General features: G+C 41.6%; 1 protein-coding gene across 1 annotated transcript; it reads left to right on the forward strand.

Annotated features, from left to right (window-relative positions):
• Positions 1-2,493: 2,493 nt before the first annotated feature.
• On the forward strand, positions 2,494-5,036 carry LOC122045507 (cytochrome P450 84A1-like). The gene is made up of 3 exons (XM_042605752.1): positions 2,494-3,316; positions 3,502-3,735; positions 4,140-5,036. Exons 1-3 carry the CDS (start codon positions 2,591-2,593, stop codon positions 4,773-4,775), a joined length of 1,596 nt encoding a protein of 531 aa, XP_042461686.1. The 5' UTR covers positions 2,494-2,590; the 3' UTR covers positions 4,776-5,036.
• The last annotated feature ends 21,045 nt before the right edge of the window (positions 5,037-26,081 follow it).

Consider the following 26,081-nt stretch of genomic DNA (forward strand, 5'->3'; position numbering starts at 1 on the left):
CACGCGACGAGCTATTCACCCCCCCCCCCCTCTAGCTACTTTTCGGTCCCAATAGCTACAACGGCCGGAGTTAGGGCACGACAGTGAAACCAAACTAGGGCACGAGGGAAGGTGGCGCTGAGTGAGTCTAGGGCAGAGGAAGGGTGGCCGGCGCTCTCCGTTCGACGGCGGCGGATGGCGGAGAAGCTAGGGCGTAGCCTCGGCAGGAGGAAGCTCGGCTAGGGCACGGTTCGCTGTGAGGAGAACTCGGCTCTGATGAGAGGAGATCGGAGAGGGCGTCGACACCTAGGGCTCGGCGTCGCGTCGGAGTGGCGGCGACGCGACTAGGACTCGGCTCCGGGTCGGAGTGGTGGCAGAGGAGAGGAGGAAGGCGTTGGCGGCAGTGATTAGGGCACGAAGTCGGTGTCGCCTTCTCCCCTTGGTCACGGCTTAAGCACGAGGGAGGGAGGAAAACCGTCGCGGCCGGCGGTTAGGGCTCCGGCGGTTAGGGCTCGGAGGAGATGGCGTCGGGCGAGGAAGGGGGTGCGGCTCGGGTGCGCGAGGGAAGGAAAAACGGAGGAGAAAAGAAAAATAAATTAAAAAAAAAAGAAAGAATAAAAGAAAATTCAAACTTCTCCTCACTTAAATAGGTAGCCTAAACAGGCTTTCCCCAGGTCCCGTTAACTCATTCGTACGAGCTCCGAAAAATTCTCAAAAAAATTTCAAAAATTCCAGAAAATTCTCTTATTAATATTTGTCTATTTTCGATATTTTACATACTATAAAATTTATACTTTGAAAAGTTAGTGAAAGTATCCAATTGAAGGTCAGTGTTCTATATATACTCTCAATTCCTATCATTTCACTTATTTTTTGCCAGAATTAGAAGGTCAATGTTGAATGGAGGTATCCAACTAAAGATGGATATAGTATACTTAGTTTTGATGTGTCATGATTTTGATGTCTCGTTGAAAGATTATAACTAACCTTTCTTTTGTTAAGTTATAGTTGATTTCATTTTATAGCAAGATTAAAGAAAAATAATGGTTTTTTAAATATAAAAACAATGATTTTGTAAATAGAAAAATAAATATGATTTTCTATTTTTTTAAAAAAAAAGACAATGCTTTTATAGCGTTGTAAAAATGTTGTCTTTGGAAAATTTGACAATGCTTTTAAAGCGTTGTAAAAGCATTGTCTTCGTAAAAAATGGCAACGCTTTTAAAGCGTTGCAAAAGCGTTATATTTGCTACAAATGACAATGCTTTTAAAGCATTATCTTTGAACAAACTTTTAACAACGTTTTTTCAGCCACATAGACAGTGTTTTTAAAATGTTGTCTATCAACTTTTTTCTTGTAGTGAACACTTGTATATATGAAAAAAAAATGTTGAACCGCCACATCAGCGGCCCCCCTAAAGCCGGTCCCACGGATATGGAAGGAGGTAAATGCAGGTACACAGCTGAAAGCGCATAGCCGGGACGCTAACCCAAGACAATGACACCCCGAGGAGAACACTTGTATATATGAGATTGTACTTCATATGGCTACAACACTTTTGTTTTATGTTGTATATATATGTTGTTGTATGGTGTATAATATAATTCCTTTTACTACAAGTGTTATATATATGTTTTGGATACTGTAGTATTTAGATTTTAAATGATTTATTATGTCTTAGTGTGTGTTGAGAAATGACAACGGTTAAAACGATAATAGTTTATTTTTCTTCTCAATACAAATGACAACAATTAAAAATCATTGTCAAAGACCTAAAAAACTATGATAAATAAACATGTAGAGAAAGATCGAGCGTACAAATACAATAGTGAAAAATCATTATTGTTTTAAGTTAAAGATAACGGTGGAAAATCGTTGTGAAAGATATAAAAAAATTCGTGATAAATTGATGCGTTGAGAAAGATAGGACGATCTTTTACAATAATTTTTCATCGTTATGTTTCAAGTAAAAAGATAATAATTTTTAATCATTATCTTTAAACGCCCTTATCTTTCATAATATGTCAATTTATAACAGATTTTTTAAAATTTTCTCAACGGTTTTCCACGATTAATTTTTTTAAGTAGATTTGTTGTAGTGAGTATTTTATCTTTCTTCAATAATTATTATACTAGCCGGTAACTACGCATTATAGCATCTATCAATCGGTTGTTACAATCTAAATTTTAGAATTAGGTGTTCGGATAATTTACATAAATGAAGCGTCCGTTTGACGTTAATTCAACGACAAGCCTTTGACGATTGCCAAATAATAATAATGGACACCCTCTTAATTTTTGACGGCAAGTACACAGAGAATTTATTATAAAAATAATAATTTAAGTTGATACTTTAACAATTCACTGACGTTGTGGTGATGACATCCATCCCGACACAAATATAAATATTTCTACCAAACTCCTCATTTACCTACCAAACTTTTTTATTTCTATATAAATATTTCCTATTTTCTTCAAATGAAAAATCTCGATCATTATTAGTGGGTTAAATATTTTTGTATAAAAAGCATGTTATTGTGCTTGTTACAAGCATCTTCTCACCTTTCCTCACCTTAATTAATTAATTAAGTTCGATCAACATTATCAGATATGGCATGGCTTGAGCAACTGCACCTTGTGGTGGTTGGTTTTCTTGTTCCTTTAGCCGTACTGCTTGTTTGCTCGGCGGCTACGTCCACGCGGAGGCGGAGGAAGCAGCTGCCTTTTCCACCGGGGCCGACGCCGCTGCCGATCATCGGCAACATGCTGATAATGAACCAGCTGACGCACCGCGGGCTGGCGAAGCTGAACGAGCGGTACGGGTCGGGGCTCTGCCACCTCCGCCTCGGCGCGCGGCACGCCTTCTCGGTGTCGACGCCGGAGCTGGCGCGCGAGGTGCTGCAGGCGCAGGACGCCGTGTTCTCCAACCGGCCGGCGTCCGCCGCGGTTTCGTACCTGACGTACGGCCGCGCCGACATGGCGTTCGCCCACTACGGCCCATTCTGGCGCCAGGCGAGGAAGCTGTGCGTTATGAAGCTGTTCAGCAGGAAGCGAACGGCGTCGTGGGCGTCTGTGCAAGTCGAGCTGGGCAAGGCGGTGCGGGCAGTTGCGGAGAGGGCTGACGCCGGCGCCGCAATCAACGTTGGGGAGCTCATGTTCAAGATGACGATGGGCATCATCTTCCGGGCGGCCTTCGGGGCACAGAGCTGCGGAGAACAGGGTGAGTTCATCGCCATCATGCAAGAGTTCTCTAGGCTCTTCGGGGCCTTCAACGTAGGTGACTTCATCTCCTCTCTCCGGTGGCTGGATCCCAATGGCATCAACCGGCGTCTCAAGGTAAGCTATTACAGTGTAATTATTGTGCCACGGGCGCCCTACGTAACAGGACAGTTGATTTGAAAATTGTAAGACGTTGATCACCCTATCTTCGATTTTCGATTAACAAAAAATAAAAAAACACAAAGTGCAATTATTGTGTGGGTTTTATGGATAGTTAATTAATTAATATTCAAAATTAATAGGCGGCACGAGGATCGTTGGATAAGTTTATCGATAGAATTATCGACGAACACATCGCGAACCCAAAGGCGGAGGACTCGGCGGAGCGCGACATGGTCGACGAGATGCTTGTGTTCCTAGACGACGAGGTCGATTCCGGCGTTGTTGGTGGAAGAACTAGGGAAGAGGATGAATTGTTGAAGGGTCAGTTGAGGACCTTGAGGTTGACGAGAAACAACATTAAAGCAATAATCATGGTAAGCTAGAGACTTCCCATATTAGCAGCTAATTTACTAGGATTTGTTATTAGATAAAATTATAAATGAAAAATGAAAAATATAAAAGGTTAGAATTTTTTTTTTTAAAAAAACTCGAAAATATTGAAAAAAGATAAGAAATTAGGGGAAAAAATATAAATAAAATAATAAAATGATAAAAAAAAAAAATTAATTAAAAATTTGGATATTATCACCTTATTACATTTCAAGATTTTTTTTTAAAAAAAAATATTTATGCTTGTAATTTTAACCCTAAAAGGGTTAGGTCTTTCATTTAAGTTGTTTATGTATATTCTTTCAAATAGGTTATGAAATTCATACTCCAAATTTTAATTTATATTAATATTAAAAAAAATCTAAAATTAATTATTATTTATTATTAGGACTTGATGTTTGGCGGCACGGAGACGGTGGCGTCGGCGATCGAATGGGCGATGGCGGAGCTGATGAAGAACCCCGACGAGATGAGTCGAGTGCAGGAAGAGCTGACCACCGCCATCGGCGGACTCGACAGGCAGGTCCAAGAGAGCGACCTCGAGAAGCTGCCGTACCTCAAGTGCGTGGTGAAGGAGACGCTACGGCTGCACCCGCCCATCCCGCTGCTGCTCCACGAGACGGCGGAGGAGAGCCAGGTTGCGGGGTTCTCGGTGCCGGCGGAGTCTCGGGTGATGGTCAACGTGTGGGCCATCGGGCGGGATAGGTCGGTGTGGAAGGATGCTGGGGAGTTCCGACCGGGGCGGTTCGCCCCAGGCAGCGAGGCGGCGGCGGTTGACTTCAAGGGGAACTTCTTCGAGTTCCTTCCCTTCGGGTCGGGGCGGCGGGCGTGCCCTGGGATGTATCTGGGGTTGCACGCGCTGGAGCTGGCGGTGGCGCAGATGGCGCACTGCTTCACTTGGGTGCTGCCTGGTGGGATGAAACCCAGCGAGTTGGACATGGGCGACGTCTTCGGGCTGACCGCACCCAGGGCAGTGCGGCTGGTGGCCGTCCCCACCCACCGCGTCACCTGCCCATTTTATTGATTTATAGTCATCCGACTCATCCCCACAATGTGAAGCCGGGCAGGGAAGGGCAGGGCACCTTTCTGGTCGTCCTTGGGTTACGTCCCAGTTTATATTTCTGTCGTCGTCTCCGAATGTGTGTGCGCGAGTGCATGAGTCTGTATTTGTGTCGTCGTGCCTACGAGTAGATGCGTGCCTGCGTACATGCGTGAATAAATTATATATATATACACATAATATTTTCCATGTAAAAGCTATTATAGCAAGGTAAAATGTAACCTTCTCGATGTAAAATATCTCATTACATATACGATATTCACTAAAAGAAAATCTTCATACTACTTTATCAATAGAAATATATTTCCGTAGGTATGCTCCAACGGAAAAATTTTTCCGTTAGGGAATCACAGATATAATAAAAAAAAATAGAAAAGTACCGATGGAATCATAATTTCGTTGATACTACCATTAGTGATTACTGATGGAATCTCCGTCCGATCGACCTCTGCTACTTCCCTGTAATGACTCAATTCGATAGATTGTTTCCATCCGACTAGACTAACGCTCTGGTCATCACAACATTCCTCTGCTCCGTATTGAACGTCTGATGATCTTGGATATACGGGCATTCTGCTTGGACCAGCCCTTTGTCAATCAGGTGCTTCATGCCCGATCGGTCACTATAGTAAAGCTCCGCTCGGCCCCCTTTGGTGAGTCTGTTAGTTCTCTAGCGTTAACCTCCTTGACTTTGACCTCCACGTTGGCTGCTATCTCCGTCCTTTGACCCACACTTGATGGCACCTCCTTTATCATCGCATCACAAGCATTGCCCTCAAGTCTAGTTGAACGAGGCTGCAAGTCCAACTGATTGGACAAGTAGAGTCTTTGGTGACCTTCATGTCCGATTGGACCTTCTCTGTTCTCATACTTCTGATCGAATTACATAATCTTCGCCGTTCTACTTCATTTTGTTGACCTGGGTGTGTAGCTGTCGCTCGGATCCTACTTCATAAGTCTGGGGGTGGATCGACCGCTCGGCTATGACATAGTCAGATATCTGTGCCGATCGGAATGGTTGACGACAACACTTAACGGATTTTCCCCCTCGTCTGTGCTATCTTGGCTGAGCGCCCTTTGCTAGTGGCTGACGTCATCGGAATTTCTAGAAGACTATGCAAATCTTTGATTATTAGGTTGAACACGCCGCCCATGCCTTTTAATTAAGCCCCATTAATGCTTGGTGTAACCGACTGCCACACATCCCACTTTCTACCGCGCATGCTCGACGTGACAGGCGGATATCCCCTGATGTTGTGACAAACACCTTTTCAAACTCCACGACCAGATCTTATCCTGGTTTTGTGCAACCCTTGATCGAATAGCTAGGGGCGATCATCTGCGAGGCTTATAAACCCTCATTTGCTCACCATTCCCCTCACACTTCTTTGAGTTTTCTTCTTCACGCATGCTCCTCAATGTTCTTTCTTCGTCTTCTCCGGTGACCTTTCCCAGTAAGCCTTCCCTTCCTTCTTCCATTGAGTCTGTGATTTGCTTTTTCTTGGTTTCCAATGGCTGTCTCCCCTCAACCTCCTCCATCCATCCCTAGGCTCTAGTACACTTCCACCGGGTCAAAGGTTAACGGGGATGAGATCGACCAAATGAAACTCACTTACTATTTCTCCTCTGATTATTAGATTACTATTCCCTCTACCTATGACCAGCCCCATGAACCTCCCACTAGCTTCTTTCCCTTCTTTAAGGACCAATTCTGCGTCGGTCTTCGATTTCCCGTTCATCCTTTTTCTAAGATGTTTGTAAATACTTTCATATTTCTCTGCACCAATTGGTGTCGAACTCCTTTAGGTTGTTGTGAGGGGTATTCGTGTTATTTTGTCTGCACAACATTCCCTTAACACCTCAGGTATTTCATTATTTTTACTATCCCAAGTTTTCTGAGTTAGAGACCTTTCTGTTCCAAGCTAGAGTGGACTCAGTATTTTTTGAAAACATGCCGACCTCCAATAAACACTAGAGAGCTCATTATTTTTTTGTTCGTTGTCCCACTCGGCCAGACTTCCCGACTGGCTAGCAGATGGAAGTGATGCATCCTTTGTCACTAGGGAGATACCGAAGTCGATCGAACTATCTCCAAGCAGTCTCCAGTTTGGCCGGTCAAAAGTATCACATCCACCGACTACTATTGGAGAGCGTCTTATACGTGTTCGAACTAAGTCTGATCCGAACGTGGTTGCCGTCCAGCCTAGGTATGCCCTTTCTTCTCCTCATATTTAAATCTAACAAATTTTTCTTCCTCGTTTGCAACCCAAATCAAGCCGAGGGCATGTTTACACGGTAAAAGTAGGCTTGCGAGTGCACAAATCAATGCTATGGGTGTGGTCAAGTTGGAGAATCATGGCCTACAGCTGGTTTTCTAATCCGACAATCCGCTCGGCAATGTGGTAGAAAATACAGCTACAGCCAGCGAAGGAGGCCATATGGTGACAAGTGATGTCGCTGCTGTTATAGCCGAGCTCCCTCCTTAATGGCCATCTCTGGCGTCGATCATTGTGCCAACGAAATCTGCTACAACCACGTCGGATGAGCCTTTAGTCCATCGCAAGAGGCATCGTGGGGAAGGTTCATCCCGCTCAGCGACCTCTGCACTGCAGACTTCCGCCCGTGCTAGCTCTCGTCCTCCCTCCGAACTGGGTGAGGCTCCATCGCCTGTCCTTCCCGAGAAAGAAGAGAGGAAAGGAGCTTCAAATGACTGCAAGCAAGGAGGAGCAAGAGCGCCGAGCATGCCTTACAGCTAGAACGACTCAACAAGTAGGTCAACTCTTTTGAGGCAAAGATCAATTCCGCCAACGCCAGAAAGCTCTGAGCCATTGAAGACTTGGATATTAAGAATAAAGAGGATCAGGTCTTGGCTCAAAATCTCAAGGAAATGGAGGCAGCTTTATGTGCCAAGTGGGATAGCTGATTGGCTGAGTAAGCGGCTGTGCAGTTCCAGCTCGCCACCAAGGATACTGAGCTGGCCTCACTGAAGGCTGAGTTGGAGGCATCCCGAACAACCTTCAAGATTTATCAAGAGGGAGAGCCTAGCCGGCTCAAGGTTTTCAAGTGGGATTACCTCCACTCGGATTCCTTCAATTACCGGCTCACAGATCGGGCGCTTCGCCTCTTCAATTTCAGCATTGATAGGACCCTCGACCTGTTAGTATTAGCCCTATGAGCCAATTATGATATGATTATGCTTATTGGGTTATTAGGTTAATGGTTAATCCAATATAATCATCCAACCCATTAAGAGGAAAACAAAGAGATGTTTAATCCGAATTAGACTCATTAAGTTAGAATCAATTGGATCCAATTATTAGATTGAATCTAATTTAAATTAAATTCATGGAGTCAATTTGGATTAATGTTTATGAAGTCAATTGGAACTGATAAGGTTCAATGAGTTAGACTAATTGGGTGAACTTGAATTCACCAAGGATTAGAAAAGGTCTTTTATGTGATTTGATCATGTAAAAAAAGAAGACTAAAAGGCTCTTCGTGGAAGATGAAAAACCTCTAAGCCTCTTTATTAAACATGACAATTCATGAAGGAATATCAAAAGGCACAAGGACTTTTGGTATTCCATGAGAATATAAAAGGTGGTGTGTTGATGATTTTTGGAAAAGAGAAAAAGAGAGAACAAGAGATGTTCAATTGGCCTTATTCTCCTTCCTCCTCTTCTTCCTCTTGGATGTTCTTCCTCATAATCGAATCACCTTGTGTGGCTAGCACCACAAAAGGTGGTTCTTCTCCGAAGGCTTCGTTCGTGTGACGAACAAAGAACGTGTTGTTGGTTGCTACTCGGAATATCGTACTGGTTCCTCTGTACAAAAATTTGTACCATTCCTAACAACCTATTCTGTTCTTTAGAAATTAAATTTGGAATCACAAACAGAATTTAACATTATTGATTCCAAATTCAACTTATCTGTTCTTAGTGGTTAAGACTTGGATCGCAAATGATGCTTAACATTATTGATCCAAATCCACCCACGTTACAAATTTAATTAAATATTAATTTCAAAGATCATCTTCCAGGTTAAACATGACGAGGCGCTAGGCCTTCTTGGGTATGGGAGCGTCCACCACTTCCTAGACAAAGCCTTTCAATGAAATTCAATATTTAATTTCCTTATAGTAACCTTAGGTTTAACCAAAAAGAGCAATCGAATCACAAGTTTAAAAAACAAAAGAAACACAAAATCAAAAATATAAATTCGATAACGTAGATTCATTAGCCTCTTGTGTTTGGTATTTCAAGATCTAAATAAAAGGATGAACTAGTTATGATGCGGAAACTAATAACTAGATATACCTTTTATAGCTTATAGACCTCACGATCTTTTGTCGTATTCCTCTTCTTATCTCGACGTTGTGTGGGCGACGATCTACTGAGACGATAATCCACCCAAGCTTCCTTCTTCTTCAAGCAAGTTTCGGCCAATCAACAAACTCTTTGAGATGAAGAACTTTGGCCACTAACCAAGTTCCAAGGGATGCAAAGAAACAATGGCTACTATCTCTTCTTCTTCTCCAAGCAAAATCCGGCCACCAAGATCTCTCCAAGAAGATGATGTCGCCGACCACTTAAGAAGAAGAATAGGGGAAGAGGAAGAAGAGAGGGCCAGCCACCACAAGGAAGAGAAAAGAGGAATACTAGATGTATATTGTTATGAGGTGAGGTACCTCTACCCTCTCTTTTATATTCCTTGGTCTTGGCAAATAAGGAAAGTTTTAATAAAAACTTTCTTATTTTCTTTGCCATAGAAAGGAAAATTTAATTGATTAAAAAATTTCCTTTTCTCTATCAATGTGGTCGGTCACCTCAATTCCTCCAAATAAGGAAAGTTTTAAACACAAAATTAAAACTTTCTAATTTGCTTCCGGAAATTTTTAAAATAAAAATTTCTCTTTAAAAATTCCTTTCATGGTTGGTTATAAAAGGAAACTTTTATAAATTAAAATCTCTCTATTAAAACATGTGGATGATTACAATAAGGAAAGTTTTCTCAAAATTAAAATCTTCCTATCAATCTACAAATAAGGAAAGATATCAAATCTTTTCTCTTAATATTTTGTAGAAACTATAAAAGGAAAGATTTAAATTGTCACGCCCCGGGGAAGTCCCTGTCCGAAGAAATTTTGACAGCACCTCCCCTGTACGGGTGACAATCTGAAACATTTCTACAGACACAATATACATCAGCCACAGGCGACTGGAATATACACACAACTACGCAGTTATATATGCAGCCTACTCGGCTGATCCCACAAAAATACAACCACGCAGTTATATATAAATCTAACAGCCCACACGGCTGTACCAAAACCAAACACAGTGGAATTCCAATACACAACACAAACAACTATAAACAAAGACTGCTAGCCAGTTAGACTTACACCACACAACCACACAACACTCCGGAAACAAAACCGGAACACAAAGCCAAATGCAGACATATCATATACCAAGATAAAAATAAACAAAATGTGAAGACTGGTCTTCTAATGTGACGTGGGGACCGACAGACAGGATACTCCAAGTGACTCCATAACAACCTGATACCTGAAAAAGATAGTGTCCATGTGAGTTCAACAACTCAGTAGATACCAGTTGACATGTATAGTAAGCTATAACAGACAGTAATAACTATGGAGTACAGTCTCCTGGACAAAAGCTGGAAATGCACAATAGAAAAGGCTAAAGAGAACTGTACTCACCAGGGCCTCCTATCAGAATAATCAGGTCGTCAGACCGAGAGTATCATAAATCCTGTATGCATGTCAAACATATGCATCCATCCAAATGCAGCATATAAGTACAACAAACACAATCAATAAATGCAACAATGCATATGATGCCAATGACATGGTCACCCCTGATGTCAATCAGCCATCTCACACACAATGGTGAGACCGAGTGGGTAGGGCTGTGATAACTGTGCACTCTGACGTCACTGCTCCTGAAAAGTGACCGAGTTGACGGGATGCTGTCGGAGTACACTTATCCTCCTACCCCAAATCATAAATGGGGGAGCTCAATGCTCTCATCTCCCGGTACACGATGACGGGGAGGAATCTCTGCCGGTTACCACGCTGGGTCACACTACCCATGAGCGGACCAACGGAGCCAAAAAAAGTCCAACCGCCTGCCGGCTACCACGCTGCTACACTAAACCAGGGAAGCCAAACAGAGCGGAACTGTCTGCCGGCTACCACGCTGAGTCACTAGACCAACGGAGCCAAACAGCATAACTGCCACACACCTGTCTGATATACCACTAACCCATGAGTGGTGGTGTGTACAGATACATGTAACTAGCGATGTGTTCGACAATAATTGAGCAAACTATCACACAACATGCAATCATGCGAGATGATGCATGACACTAAGCATGACAATAACCTGATCAGCATAACAATATCCATATATATAAAATATGTACCGTAGTATCGATGGTCAAATCTGAAGACCTAAGGTACACAGGTCAAGTAGGGTATAAAAACGTAGGTCCTGAGCATAATGAGGTATGGTATGTCACTACCATATGAGCATATATATAATCATGTAGCCACTAACAATAAATGCATAACAGGTGAGCAAACAAGCATGTAACAGGTATCCGGTAGTGACATATCGAAACAAGAACGAACATAATTATTACTAAAGGCTATCACCTACTAAACATATCAACATGACATTATCAAAGATAAGTCAAGGTACCCGCCTCAAATAGCAGGTCTAATCCAGTCAAATCCAACGTCGAGATGCTCGTCTCGAATCAGAGTCCTACGTTAAACATCATATAAATATTTTATTTAGCTAAATTCATAAGAATAGCTAAATAAAATCCCTAAAACTAAATTAGGGTAAAACCCTAATCACACCACAACTAATTACAACCTCAAATCAAGCCCACACAAGATCTACACATGTTCTAACCATACAAATCATGAAATCCTCCATATTCAATATGATCTATATTAGTATCCGATTCAAGTCCAAATTCCCAGTAGCAAGACTTAGATCATAACATAATTTAGGAAATCAATGCTTACCCTATCCTCAAGCTTATCCAAAAATCTCCCACCATACAACAGCCACCCTATCAATAAGCACTTCTTGATCAATTTGGCAGGAATTCAAAATGCTAAAATACTATGGAATAGATCTACGCCCCATATAGAGATCAAATGAATACCATCATTGGAAATCAAATGGGAAATAGAACAGAGGCACAAATTCTCACCATGTTCTACTTATACTCGTGGCCAAATCCTTGTCGATCTCTCTGCACGAACAGGGTCGGGAGAAGAGGCACAAGCAAGGTAGTGATCGGGTGATGTAGCAGGGTCCGGTGATAGGAGTTGCGACGTACAGTGATGCGGTGACAGAAGATCAAGTCTAGGCTTGGGAAAGGGAAACCTACAACCAGCCAGCACCTCTGTCAGCCTCCGGTCAGGTCTACCGTCGGAGGAGGAAGGGCCAATGGCGACGGGTGAAGGGCGATGCATAAAATAAACTCAACCCTCTTTCCCTAGGCTCGAAAAGAATCCTCAGCGTCCGGATCTACCCCGGTGATGGATCCTAGGTGACGGCGAGATCTGGCGATCGAGGAAGAGAAAAGGGAAACGGTGAAATGTCGTCGCCGTGACGGGGCAGAGGGCGGCTAGGGCACAGGCGATGAGCTCGGGTAGCTAATGGCTGACTAGTGCCGATTTGTGGCGTCGACAAAGCCGGCGATGGTTTGGCGTCGCTGGAGGGGAAAGGGAGCGGAAGGGGATTGGGAGGAGAGATGGGGCACAGCACGGGTGATGGAAAAAGAAAAGAGGGGGAACGGTTATGGCACGGGGGAGGAAAAGAAGAAAAGAAAATAATCCAACTTTTCCTCATTAAAATGGGTAACCTAAACAGGCTTTCCCCGACCCCGTTTTTATCCCCGTAAACTCGTCCATACGAGCTCCGAAAAATTCTCGAAAAATTTCTAAAAATTCTAGAAAATTCCTTATCATTATTCGCCATTTTTCAGTATTTTACATTCTCTCCCACTAATAAAAATTTAGTCCCCAAATTTCGTTATCTACCATCAGTAAATACTAACAACAGGTAAAGAGTATAAATGCTGAACGGTAAATTAAATCACATACCTCAAGTGAAAGATGGGGGTATCGAGCTCGGATAATATCCTCGAGCTCCCAGGTAGACTCCTCGTCCGAATAATGCTGCCATTCGGCTTTAACTAGTCGGATAGTCTTATTCTGTAACTGACACTCTTTCCGGTCCAGAATCCGTACCGGAACCTCCTCATAAGTGACGTCAGGCTAAAGGGGAACTGAGATATCTGTCAGCACATGTGTCGGGTCGGGTATGTATCTCGTCAGCATAGATACGTGGAATACGTCGTGCACGCCTGCCAGGGATGGTGGTAGTGCCAGCCGGTAAGTCACTGCTCCAATCCTCTCCAGGATCTGGAAAGGGCCAATGTATCGCGGAGCTAGCTTACCTCTGAGGTCAAATCTCTCCACCCCTTTAGTGGGTGAGACTCGCAAAAATACATGGTCGCCAACAGAGAACTCCAAGGGTCTGCGTCTCCGATCAGCATAACTCTTCTGGCGGTCCTGCGCCTCTGACATCCTTCGTCTGATAGTACGGACCAACTCTACCTCATGCTGAGCTCTATGAGGTCCCAACAACTGGGCCTCCCCAACCTCATCCCAGAGGGTGGGTGTCCGATAAGACCTACTATACAACGCTTCAAACGGTGCCATCCGGATAGCCGAATGAAAGCTGTTGTTGTAGGCGAACTCTACCAATGGCAAATGATCCTCCCAACTGCCTCCGAAATCCAATACACATGACCTCAGCAAGTCCTCTAGAGTCTGTATGGTCCGCTCTGACTGTCCACCTGTCTATGGATGGAAAGCTGTACTGAAATGGAGCTGCGTGTCCAAGGCCTGCTGCAGACTCTGCCAGAATCGAGATGTGAACTGGGGGTCTCTATCCGAAAATATAGTCAAGGGACACCATGTAATCTTATGATCTCCTGGCAGTACAGATCTGTCAATCGATCCAGGGGATCAGTCTTCCGGATCGCTAAGAAGTGGGCAAATTTGGTTAGTCGATCAACGATTACCCAAATCGCGTCATGGCCTCGTCGTGTTCTCGGCAAACCCACCATAAAGTGTAGGGTAATATGTTCCCATTTCCACTCAGAAATAGGAATCCGCTGAAGTAATCCTGTAGGTCTATGGTGCTCGGCCTTCACCTGCTGACAGACAAGACATCTAGCTACAAATTCTGCGATGTCTTTCTTCATACCGTTCCACCAGTAGAAACGCCTCAAATCTCGATACATACGGGTCCCACCTGGGTGGATCGCAAATCGAGAGCGATGAGCCTCCTGAAGTAACTCCGACAAAATCGGGTGAGACTGAGGTACGCATAATCTGCCTCGAGAGTAAATAATACCCGCTTCATCTCGGGGAAACTCAGTCTGCTGCCTGGAAGCTATCCGGCTGCCAATGGACTGTAAATGCTGATCACCAGCCTGGGCCTCTCAGATCCTCGTCCTGATCGACAACTGAGCAACCATGGTAACCAGAATACCCTGCTCTGTCTATCCCTATTCCTGAAGGCATAACTCAGCAAAACCCTGAACCAAATCTGTGACCACTACTCGGTGGCAAGCTAAAGTCCCTCGGGACTTCCTGCTGAGTGCATCGGCAACCACAACAGCTTTCCCCGGGTGGTAGCTAATGGTACAGTCATAATCCTTCATGAATTCAATCCATCTCCTTTATCGGAGATTAAGTTTCTTCTGGGTGAAAATATATTTGAGACTCTGTGATTCGTGAGAATCTCAAAGGTAATACCGTACAGATAATGCCGCTAAATCTTCAAGGTAAAAATAATGGTGGCCAGCCACAAGTCATGTACTGGGTAGTTCTCCTCATGCTCCTTCAACTACCGAGAAGTAGGAGACTACCCTGTCGTGCTGCATCAAAACAGTGCCCAAACCCTGTAGAGATGCGTCGGTATAGAGCACGAATCTGTCCTCTCCAGAAGGTAAACCCAAAATTGGAGCCAACACTAGTCTCCGCTTTAGCTCCTGGAAGCTGGTCTCGCAATCCTCAGTCCAAGTGAACTTCACGTCTTTCCTGGTCAGGCGTGTAAGTGGTATAGCAATCCAAGAGAAACTCTCAACGTATCTCTGGAAATATCGTGCCAGACAAAGGAAGTTGCGAGCCTCCTCTATAGACTCCGTCTACTCCCAACGGTAACAACCTCTATCTCCTATGGAACCACGGTATACTCCTACTAGTGACCGTGTGTCTCAAACATCTCACAGAAGACAACCAAAATACGCACTACTGATCTTCACATATAAACGTTTCCGTCGAAACATCTCTAGAACTATGCGAAGATGGTGTATGTGACTCACCTCGGATCCGTAATAGATCACAACATCGTCAACAAAGACAATGGAATCCGATCGAAACATCCTAGGAATACCAAATTCAAAGAGTCCCTGAAAACATCTAAGGCTCCGCAAGCCCTAATGGTAAAACCAAGACACATAATGTCCGTATCACAGACATTCCTAACCATAAGATCCCCGACAACAAGTCAGGAATCTGATCATCAACAATATAAATCACCAAAGAATAGATCCTCTAGTGTGAGAGCAACGCTCCATCACACGAAATACCACATATATGGGAGCAACGCTCTATCACAAGTAATCCGAAATATGTATCTGCAATAAATATGGGAGCAATGCTCCTCTACCAGCAATCCGCAATATGTGGGAGCAACGCTCCACCATAAACGATCCATAACATGTGGGAGCAACACTCCACCACAACAATCCAAGATATGTGGGAGCAGCGCTCCACCACAAACAATCCATAAATACCCAAGACACCTAACTATCCAGCTAGAGACTGCACGAGATCTCTCTACCACAGATCACTATGGTTAGCCTAGGTTATAACAACTTAGTAAGCAAATCAAATTCATAATCAACTCTATCATCATCCTAGTGGGTCGGCCATCCACTAATAGGAGAATTAGTTGACAAGGTAATACAACCAATAACATAATGTAGACACTCAACATTCTACATTCAACATTCAACATAGGTAGAATCATCATGATGCTATCAACCATACACCCGGCACACGTGCACACACAACATATGTATGATCGACATAATCCTCCAATTAGTACACACCAAACATACTCACAACATAGGTATAAATCATCGTGATACCTCCAACAATGCATACCGAACCCGTGTGCATATATCAACATAGGTATAATCGACAATACACCTCAAACAACACTCACATGACATATATACACCTATGTCAAGAGTATAATCAACGTAATACTTCCAACAAATCATAATCGATACGAGTGTACGCTCAGAACAAATATAATGAACAAGATACCTCGAATATTACACCGAACACATCTGCACATATCACAACTCAGATTTAATCGACAAAATACCTCCAATAAACCAATCAGACCACTCGGATATAATCTACTAGAAACCCACAACAATCATAACTGTAAAAGTATACACCCACTACATGCAATTAGACCGCCCATCATACCACTCCTACAACACATAATAATCATATGTACACACCACATAGATATGCAGAATCAATATATTTAATCCAATCAACCTGACATTCCCTATGCTACCTTCTAAATTATCCAACTGAGTATATACAGTCTAAAATGAAAGTCCACATGGAATAGGATACATCGATCCTCTATAGACTGACTAAACCGACAATGGTATACGGCTAATTCAGTCCTTTCCCATGTCAGTACAAGCCATGTACCCAATGTGCTCAAGATATCCAACTAAGCATGAATAACCCAAAGATCAGCATTTTTATATAATAGAGTAAGTCGATCCCCTGCTGATCGGACCAACTAAAATAATGAATCGGTGATCGACTATCTAAATCTAACAAATGTACGTTAATCCTCCGCAATCACAAAGGTATATCGATCTACGACCACCCAAGTCGACAAACGTAAATCAGTCTTCTACTGACCGATCTAACAAGAGTAAATCAATATTTACTGATGAAATTAACTAAGATAAAATGATATACTACTGGCTAGGTCAACATGAAGATATAGATACTATCCACTACCCAGCTAATAATAGCAAAGGTTGGTATGTGCCTCGATCTGCTAACCAACTAGTAGTAGCAGAAGCTAAAACTATTGGTGTATGATATGAAAAATCACCAGAAACTGTAATCCTTGATCTCTAATAGGGTCGATCATCATTAGTGGCTAACCCATCACATGTAATATGGGCTACAACATCAGACAGATACCAAATACAAAGTGATAATAAATGTCATAACTATCATAGTCAACAATGCTTACACTAACAGAAGTATATGATAACAATATACCAACATACCTCCTATAGCTTGGAGATGTCCTGCCGCTACCAGGTCCCAAAACCCGAAAAGTCACATCGAGAAGAATAAAACACGAAATCCGAAACACGAGAAATAAGACTCGTAAATCGAGCTCTAATACCAATAAATTAATATCAGATAAATCTCGAAAATCCAGAACACATAGCAAGTATCGTATACCTGCTTTGATACCACTAAATTGTCATGCCCCGGGGAAGTCCCTGTCCGAAAAAATTTCGACAGCATCTCCCCTGTACGGGTGACAATCTGAAACATTTCTACAGACACAATATACATCAGCCACAGGCGGCTGAAATATACACACAACTACGCAGTTATATATCTAGCCTACTCGGCTGATTCCACAAAAATACAACCATGCAGTTATATATAAATCTAACAGCCCACTCGGTTGTACCAAAACTAAACACAGCGGAAATTCAATAGACAACACATACAACTATAAACAAAGACTGCTAGTCGGCTAGGCTTACACCACACAACCACACAACACTCCGGAAACAAAATCGGAACACAAAGCCAAATACAGACATATCATATACCAAGATAAAAATAAACAAAATGCGAAGACTGGTCTTCTAATGTGATGTGGGGACCGGCAGACAGGATACTCCAAGTGACTCTAACAACCAGGTACCTGAAAAAGATAGTGTCCATGGGGGTGAGTTCAACAACTCAACAGATACCAGTTGACATGTATAGTAAGCTATAATAGACAGTAATAACTATGGAGTACAGTCTCCTGGACAAAAACTGGAAATGCACAATAGAAAAGACTAAAGAGAACTGTACTCACCAGGGACTCCTATCAGAATAATTAGGTCGTCAGACCAAGAGTATCATAAATCCTGTATGCATATCAAACATATGCATCCATCCAAATGCAACATATAAGTGCAACAAACATAATCAGTAAATGCAACAATGCATATGATGCCAATGACATGGTCATCCCTGACGCCAGTCAGCCATCTCACACACAATGGTGAGACCGAGTGGGTAGGGTTGTGACAACCGTGCACTCTGACGTCATTGCTCCTGATGAGTGACCGAGTGGACGGGATGTTGTCGGAGTACACGATGACGGGGAGGAATCTCTGCCGGCTACCACGCTACGTCACACTACCCATGAGCGGACCAAGAGAGCCAAACAAAGTCCAACCGCCTGCCGGCTACCACGCTGCTACACTAAACCAGCGGAGCTAAACAGAGCAAAACTGTCTGCCGGCTACCACGCTGAGTCACCAGACCAACGGAGCCAAACAGCAGAACTGCCACACACTTGTCTGATATACCACTAACCCATGAGTGGTGGTGTGTACAGATACATGTAACTGGCGATGTGCTCGACAATAATGGAGCATACTATCGCACAACATGCAATCATGCGAAATGATGCATGACACTAAGCATGGCAATAACCTGATTAGCATAACAATATCCATATATATAAAATATGTACCGTAGTATCGATGGATAAATCTGAAAACCTAAGGTACACAGGTCAGGTAGGGTATAAAAACGTAGGTCCTGAGCATAATGAGGTATGGTATGTCACTACCATATGAGCATATATATAATCATGTGGCCACTAACAATAAATGCATAACAGGTGAGCAAACAAGCATGTAACAGGTATCCGGTAGTGACATATCGAAACAAGAACGAACATAATTATTACTAAAGGCTATCACCTACTAAACGTATCAACATGACATTATCAAAGATAAGTCAAGGTACCCGCCTCAAATAGCAGGTCCAATCCAGTCAAATCCAACGTCGAGATGCTCGTCTCGAATCAGAGTCCTACGTCAAACATCATATAAATATTTTATTTAGCTAAATTCATAAGAATAGCTAAATAAAATCCCTAAAACTAAATTAGGGTAAAACCCTAATCACACCACAACTAATTACAACCTCAAATCAAGCCCACACAAGATCTACACATGTTCTAACCATACAAATCATGAAATCCTCCATATTCAATATGATCTATATTAGTATCCGATTCAAGTCCAAATTCCCAGTAGCAAGACTTAGATCAGAACATAATTTAGGAAATCAATGCTTACCCTATCCTCAAGCTTATCCAAAAATCTCCCACCATACAGCAGCCACCCTATCAATAAGCACTTCTTGATCAATTTAGCAAGAATTCAAAATGCTAAAATACTATGGAACAGATCTACACCCCATATAGAGATCAAATGAATACCATCGTTGGAAATCAAATGGGAAACAGAACAGAGGCACAAATGCTCACCATGTTCTACTTATACTCGTAGCCAAATCCTTGTCGATCTCTCTACACGAACAGGGTCAGGAGAAGAGGCACAAGCAAGGCAGTGATCGGGTGATGTAACAGGGTCCGGTGATAGGAGTTGCGACGTACAGTGATGCGGTGACAGAAGTTCAAGTCTAGGCTTGGGAAAGGGAAACCTACAACCAGCCAACACCTCTGTCAGCCTCCGGTCAGGTCTACCGTCGGAGGAGGAAGAGCCAATGGCGACGGGTGAAGGGTGATGCATAAAAGAAACTCAGCCCTCTTTCCCTAGGCTCGAAAAGAATCCTCAGCATCCGGATCTACCCCGGTGATGGATCCCAGGTGACGGCAAGATCTGGCGATCGAGGAAGAGAAAAGGGAAACGATGAGATGTTGTCGTCGTGACGGGGCAGAGGGCGGCTAGGGACGGGCTCGGGTAGCTAATGGCTGACTAGTGCCGATTTGTGGCGTCGACAAGGCCGGCGATGGTTTGGCGTCGCTGGAGGGGAAAGGGAGCGGAAGGGGATCGGGAGGAGAGATGGGGCACAACACGGGTGAGGGAAAAAGAAAAGAGGGGGAACGGTTATGGCACGGGGGAGGAAAAGAAGAAAAGAAAAAGAAAATAGAAAAGAAAATAATCCAACTTTTCCTCGTTAAAATGGGTAACCTAAGCAGGCTTTCCCCGGTCTCGTTTTTATCCCCGTAAACTCGTTCATACAAGCTCCGAAAAATTCTCGAAAAATTTCTAAAAATTCTGGAAGTTTCCCTTATCATTATTCCTCATTTTTCGATATTTTACATAAATTTTAAAACTCTCTTTTAAAACCATGAGGATGATTACAAAAAAGGAAAGTTTTATCAAAAAATTAAAATCTTCCTTTTACCTACAAATAAGGAAAGATATCTAACCTTTCTCTTAATCTTTTGTAGAAAGCTATAAAAGGAAAGATTTTAATTTTAAACTTTCTTTTAAATCATGGCTTCCACATGAGGAAAGATTTTAAAAATTAAAATATTTTTAATTTTATTGTGCCCGACTATCAACTTGGGCTCCAAGTTAGGGTCGACCACCTACTTGCTCCATTAAGGCTTGATCTTAGCCGACCCCTAGCTTGGGCTCCAAGCTTGGCTTGGTCGGCCACCTTAAGATGGGTAAGAAGGAGGGTATGAGTGGGTACAACACTTTATAAATAAGAGGCTACGACAGGGACCGAGAGGAGGAATTGGTTTTGGTCTCCCGATGAACTTGAGCTTCCCATGTTCACCCCGAACACCCAACTCGAGTTTATCAATAATAACTCATACCACTAAAGAGCTATCATTGAACTACCGCACCAATCCCATATTACTATATGGGCTCCTTCTTATCATGAGTGTGTTAGTCTCCCTGTGTTTAAGATATAGAATGTCCACTAATTAAATGAGTTACTGACAACTCACTTAATTAATATCTAACTCCAAGAGTAGTACCACTCAACTTCATTGTCATGTCGGACTAAGTCCACTTGCAGGGTTTACATGACAATCCTTATGAGTTCCTATTGGGGGCATCATCAACCTAGATTACTAGGACACAGTTTCATTCTATAATCAACAACACACCATATAAATAATACCATTTCCCAACTTATCGGGCCTATTGATTTATCGAACTAAATTACACCCTTTGATAAATTAAAGAAATGAATATTGAGTATATGTGCTTGTTATTATATCATGATTAAGAGCACACACTTCCATAATAACAAAAGTCTTGTCCTTTTATGCAGTCAGTATAAAAAGAACTTACCTTAAATGGTCTTGCTCAACACACTCAGAGTGTACTAGTGTAATTTTATAGTTAAGATAAACTAATACTAAATTACACTATGACTATTCCAATGATTTGTTCTTTCCATCTTAGTCGTGAGCTAATGTTTATAATTTATAAGGAATTGATAACATGATCTTCTGTATGTGACACCACACACCATGTTATCTACAATATAAATTAATTGAACAACTACACTTAGCATATAAATGTAGACATTTGACCAATGTGATTCTTTATTTCAAAATAAATGTTTACAAAAAGCTAGACTTTTAGTATACACTCTAACACGCGTTCGTGTCAATATCATAGAGGTACGACCGCTTTATCGCGCTGAGATCTGCATCCAAAAAAAAGTTGCTGTCAGGATTGCAAAGGGCACACAATAAAGGTATACTTCTCATGTAAAACTTAGTATATGTAGTTTTATCCTTCGCATGGATATTCTGGAAGAGGATCTAGTTAATTTTTTCGCTACGCTTTCTGCATGTTTAGTGCGCTAGATCCCTACAGTGGTATCAGAGCCACTTGCGAAGGGATATACTAAGTTGTTAGATTTTATATGTGATATAGAAATTTCATGAGATATTTACTATGGTTTGAAAGATTATGAGTCCTTTGTTTTGTTGGGACAGAAACAAATTTATTATGAACAAACTAGGTCTCGGCCATACAAAGTTTTCGGCCAAACTAGGTTTCGGCTAAAGTATGTCTCGACCATCCAAAGGTCTCGGCCATACAAGGTTTCGGCCAAACTAGGTTTTGGCCAAACTGGTCTCGGCTAAAATACTATTATGAACAGAAAGGTTTTGTCGGTAGTAGGTGTTGGTCGCTACTTGGAATTCCGTTCTGCTTCCTCTGTACAAAAATTTTTATAAGCACAGACCTTTCCTAACAACCTATGTGTTTCTCATGAGTTAAACTTGAATTGGAAACGGAACTTAACATTTTTACTTCAAGTTCAACTCATGTGTTCTTCAATAGTTAAAACTTGGATTGCAAATGATACTTAACATTATTAATCCAAGTTCATCCCATGTTACAGAAGTTGATTAAATATCTATTTCAAAGATTGGCTTCCAGGTTAAACATGGCAAGGCACTCGGCCTTCTTGGATATGGGATCATCCACCACTTCCTAGACAAAGTCTTTCAAAGACATTGGATATTTAAACTTCTTACAATAACCCTAGGTTTAACTACAGAGACCTCAATAGAAGGACAAGATCAAAACACTAAATTGAAACATAAAAATGAAACATGAAATCGCTAGCCTCTTGTGTTGGTATTTCAGGATCCATACAAAGAAAAACTAGTTTCGCTGCGGAATTAAGAACTAGTTATACCTTTCTTTGTAAACAAAGACCTCTTAATCTTCTGTTGTATTCCTATCCTCCTCTTGGACGTCTTGTGGGCCACGATCTACCAAGATGAAATCCACCCGAACCACTTCTTCTCCTCCAAGAAATTTCGACCACCAAGGAATGTCAAAATAGGAAACTTTCTTCTCTTCTTCTTCCTCTCAAGCAACCGGCCACCAAGTGCTCCTTCTTTTCTTTCAAGTTTCAGCCACCAAGAAGAGATGGGTGCCGACCTTAGAAAGAAGAAAGGGAGAGAAGAAACAAGGTGTCGCCGGCCTTAGGAAGAGGAAAGGGAGAGAGAGCCGACCACCAAGGAAAAGAGAGGAGAGAAATTGTAGAGATATGTATTTTTTTAAGACACCCTCTACCTCTCTTTTATAATCATTGGTCATGGCAAAAAAGGAAATTTTAATAATAACTAAAATCTCACTCTTTTAAATTTCCTATTGTGATGGCTAAAAAAAGAAAATTTTAAAATTAATCTCTCTCTTTTAAACAATATAGAAGGCTACAAAAAAGAAAAGATTAAAATTAAAACTTCTCTTTTAAATCATGGTTACAAAAAAGGAAAGTTTTGTCAAAATTAAAATCTCTCATTTTAAAAATTATATATAACTACAAAAAAGGAAAGATTTTAACAAAATTAAAATATCTCTTTTAAACCTTTGTAGATAGATATAAAAGGAAAGATTTTAAAATTTAAAACTCTTTTAAAACCATGTGGATGACTTTAAAAGGAAAGATTTTAACAAAAAATAAAATCTCTCCTTTTAATCCTATGTGGCCGACCCCTTGCTTGGGCACCAAGCTTGGCCGACCACCTCTTGGGCTCAAAGCTAATGCTTGGCCGACCCCCTTGCACCGAGCAAGGATGTGTCCGGTCCATTACTTGGGTAAGAAGTGGACTTTGTGGATACAAGGCTTTATAGAGGCTACAATAGGGACCGAGAGGAGGAATTAGTTTTGGTCTCCCTATGAGCTTAAACTTCCTGTGTTCGACCCGAACACCCAACTCAAGTTCATTAATAATAACTCATACCACTAAAGAGTTATTATTGAACTACCGTACCAATCCTATATTACATTATGGGTTCCTTTTTATTATGAGTGTGTTAATCTCCCTGTGTTTAAGATATCGAATGTCTATTAATCAAATGAGTTACTGACACTCACTTAATTAACATCTAGCTCCAAGAGTAATACCACTCAACTTCATTGTCATGTCAGACTAGGTCCACCTGCAGGGTTTACATAACAATCCTTATGAGCTCCTCAAGGGGACATCATCAACCTAGATTACTACGACACAGTTTCCTTCTATAATCGACAACACATCATATAAATAATATTATTTCCCAACTTATCGGGCCTATTGATCCAACTGAATAAATCTCACCCATTGATAAATTAAAGAAATAAATACTAAGTATACATGCTTATTATTATATCAGGATTAAGAGCACACACTTCCATAATAACAGAGGTACTGTTCTTTTATGCAGTCAGTATAAAATGAACAACTTCAAATGGTCCTGCTCAATACACTCATAGTGTACTAGTGTAATTTTATAGTTAAAATATACTAATACCAAATTATACTACAACCGTTCCAATGGTTTATCCATATCCATCTTGGTCGTGAGCTACTATTTATAATTTATAAGGAATTAATAACATGATCTTCTGTGTGATATCACACACCATGTTATCTACAATATAAATTAAAAGGGCAACTACATTTAACATAAATGCAGACATTTGACCAATGTGATTCTTATTTCAAAATAAATATTTATACAAAAAGCTAGGCTTTTAGTATACATCCTAACAATCTCCCACTTATACTAAAAGACTATGCTGCCATAAATGCTTCCATACATCTGATTCCCGGAAGGGCCTTAGTGAAATGATCTACCAGGTTATCTTCTGATGCAATCTTGGCGACAACAACTTCTCCTTGCTTTACGATGTCTCGTATCAGGTGGTACTCGCGCTCAATGTGTTTACTTGCCTTATGGGATCGTGGTTCCTTCAAGTTTGCTACTGCACCACTATTATCAAAATAAATTGTGATAATTTTGGGCAAACCAGGAATTACATCTAAGTTCATCAAGAAGTTTCTGAGCCATATAACTTCTTTGGCTGTCTCAGAGGCTGTCACATACTCAGCTTCCATGGTGGAGTCCGAAACGCATTTCTGCTTAACACTCCTCCGTATTATGGCTCCGCCTCCCAAAGTAAACACATACCCTGAGGTTGACTTACTATTGCCCCTATCTGATTGGAAGTCTGAATCCTTGTAACCCATAGGGGGCAAATCATTTGCTTGGTAAACTAGCATATAATCTCTAGTCCTTCTCAGGTACTTTAATATATACTTTACGGTAGTCCAATGTCCCTGTCCTGGATTACTTTGATATCTGCAAATCATGCCCATGGCAAAATAGATATTCGGTCTTGTACATAGCATCGCATGCATTAGGCTTCCTATAATCGAAGCATAAGGAACTGCCTTCATGTCCTCTATCTCCTTTGATGTCTTAGGACATATCTCTTTAGATAAAGGTACTCCATGCCAAAAAGGTAAGAAACTTTTCTTGGAGTTTTGCGTGCTAAAACGAGCAAGGATAGTATCAATGTATGAAGCATGGGATAAGCACAACATCTTTTTCTTGCGATCCCTTATAATTTTGATCCCAAGAATATGTCCACATTCTCCCAAGTCCTTCATATCAAATTATTTGGACAACCATACCCTTACATCTGATAATACTTTGACATTGTTGCCAATGAGCAAAATATCATCTACATATAGTACAAGAAATACCACCACGTTTCTATCACTCTTCTTGTATACACAAGACTCTTCCAAACACTAAATAAATCCATAAGATTGGATTACTTCATTAAACTGGATGTTCCAAGATCTTGAAGCTTGTTTCAGTCCATAAATAGACCGATTGAGCTTACATACAAGATGCTCTTTGCCCTTCACAATGAATCCCTCTGGTTGCTTCATATGGATATTTTCTTTAAGACTTCAATTAAGGAAAGCTGTCTTGACATCCATTTTCCAAATCTCATATTCCATATGAGCGGCAATAGATAAAAGAATCCAGATAGACTTGAGCATGGCTACCGGCGAAAAGGTTTCCTCATAATCGATTCCCTCTTTCTGAGTATACCGTTTTGCAACAAGCCTTGCTTTGAAGGTTTTCACCTTCCCACCCATCCCTCTTTTTCTTTTGTAGACTCATTTATATCTAATGGCTTTTACACCATTCGATGGTTCTACAAGCTCCAAGACCTGATTAGATACATAGATTCTATTTCAGAGTTCATTGCACTTTGCC

Source organism: Zingiber officinale, chromosome 2B (genome assembly GCF_018446385.1).
Source record: "Zingiber officinale cultivar Zhangliang chromosome 2B, Zo_v1.1, whole genome shotgun sequence".
NCBI lineage: Eukaryota > Viridiplantae > Streptophyta > Magnoliopsida > Zingiberales > Zingiberaceae > Zingiber > Zingiber officinale.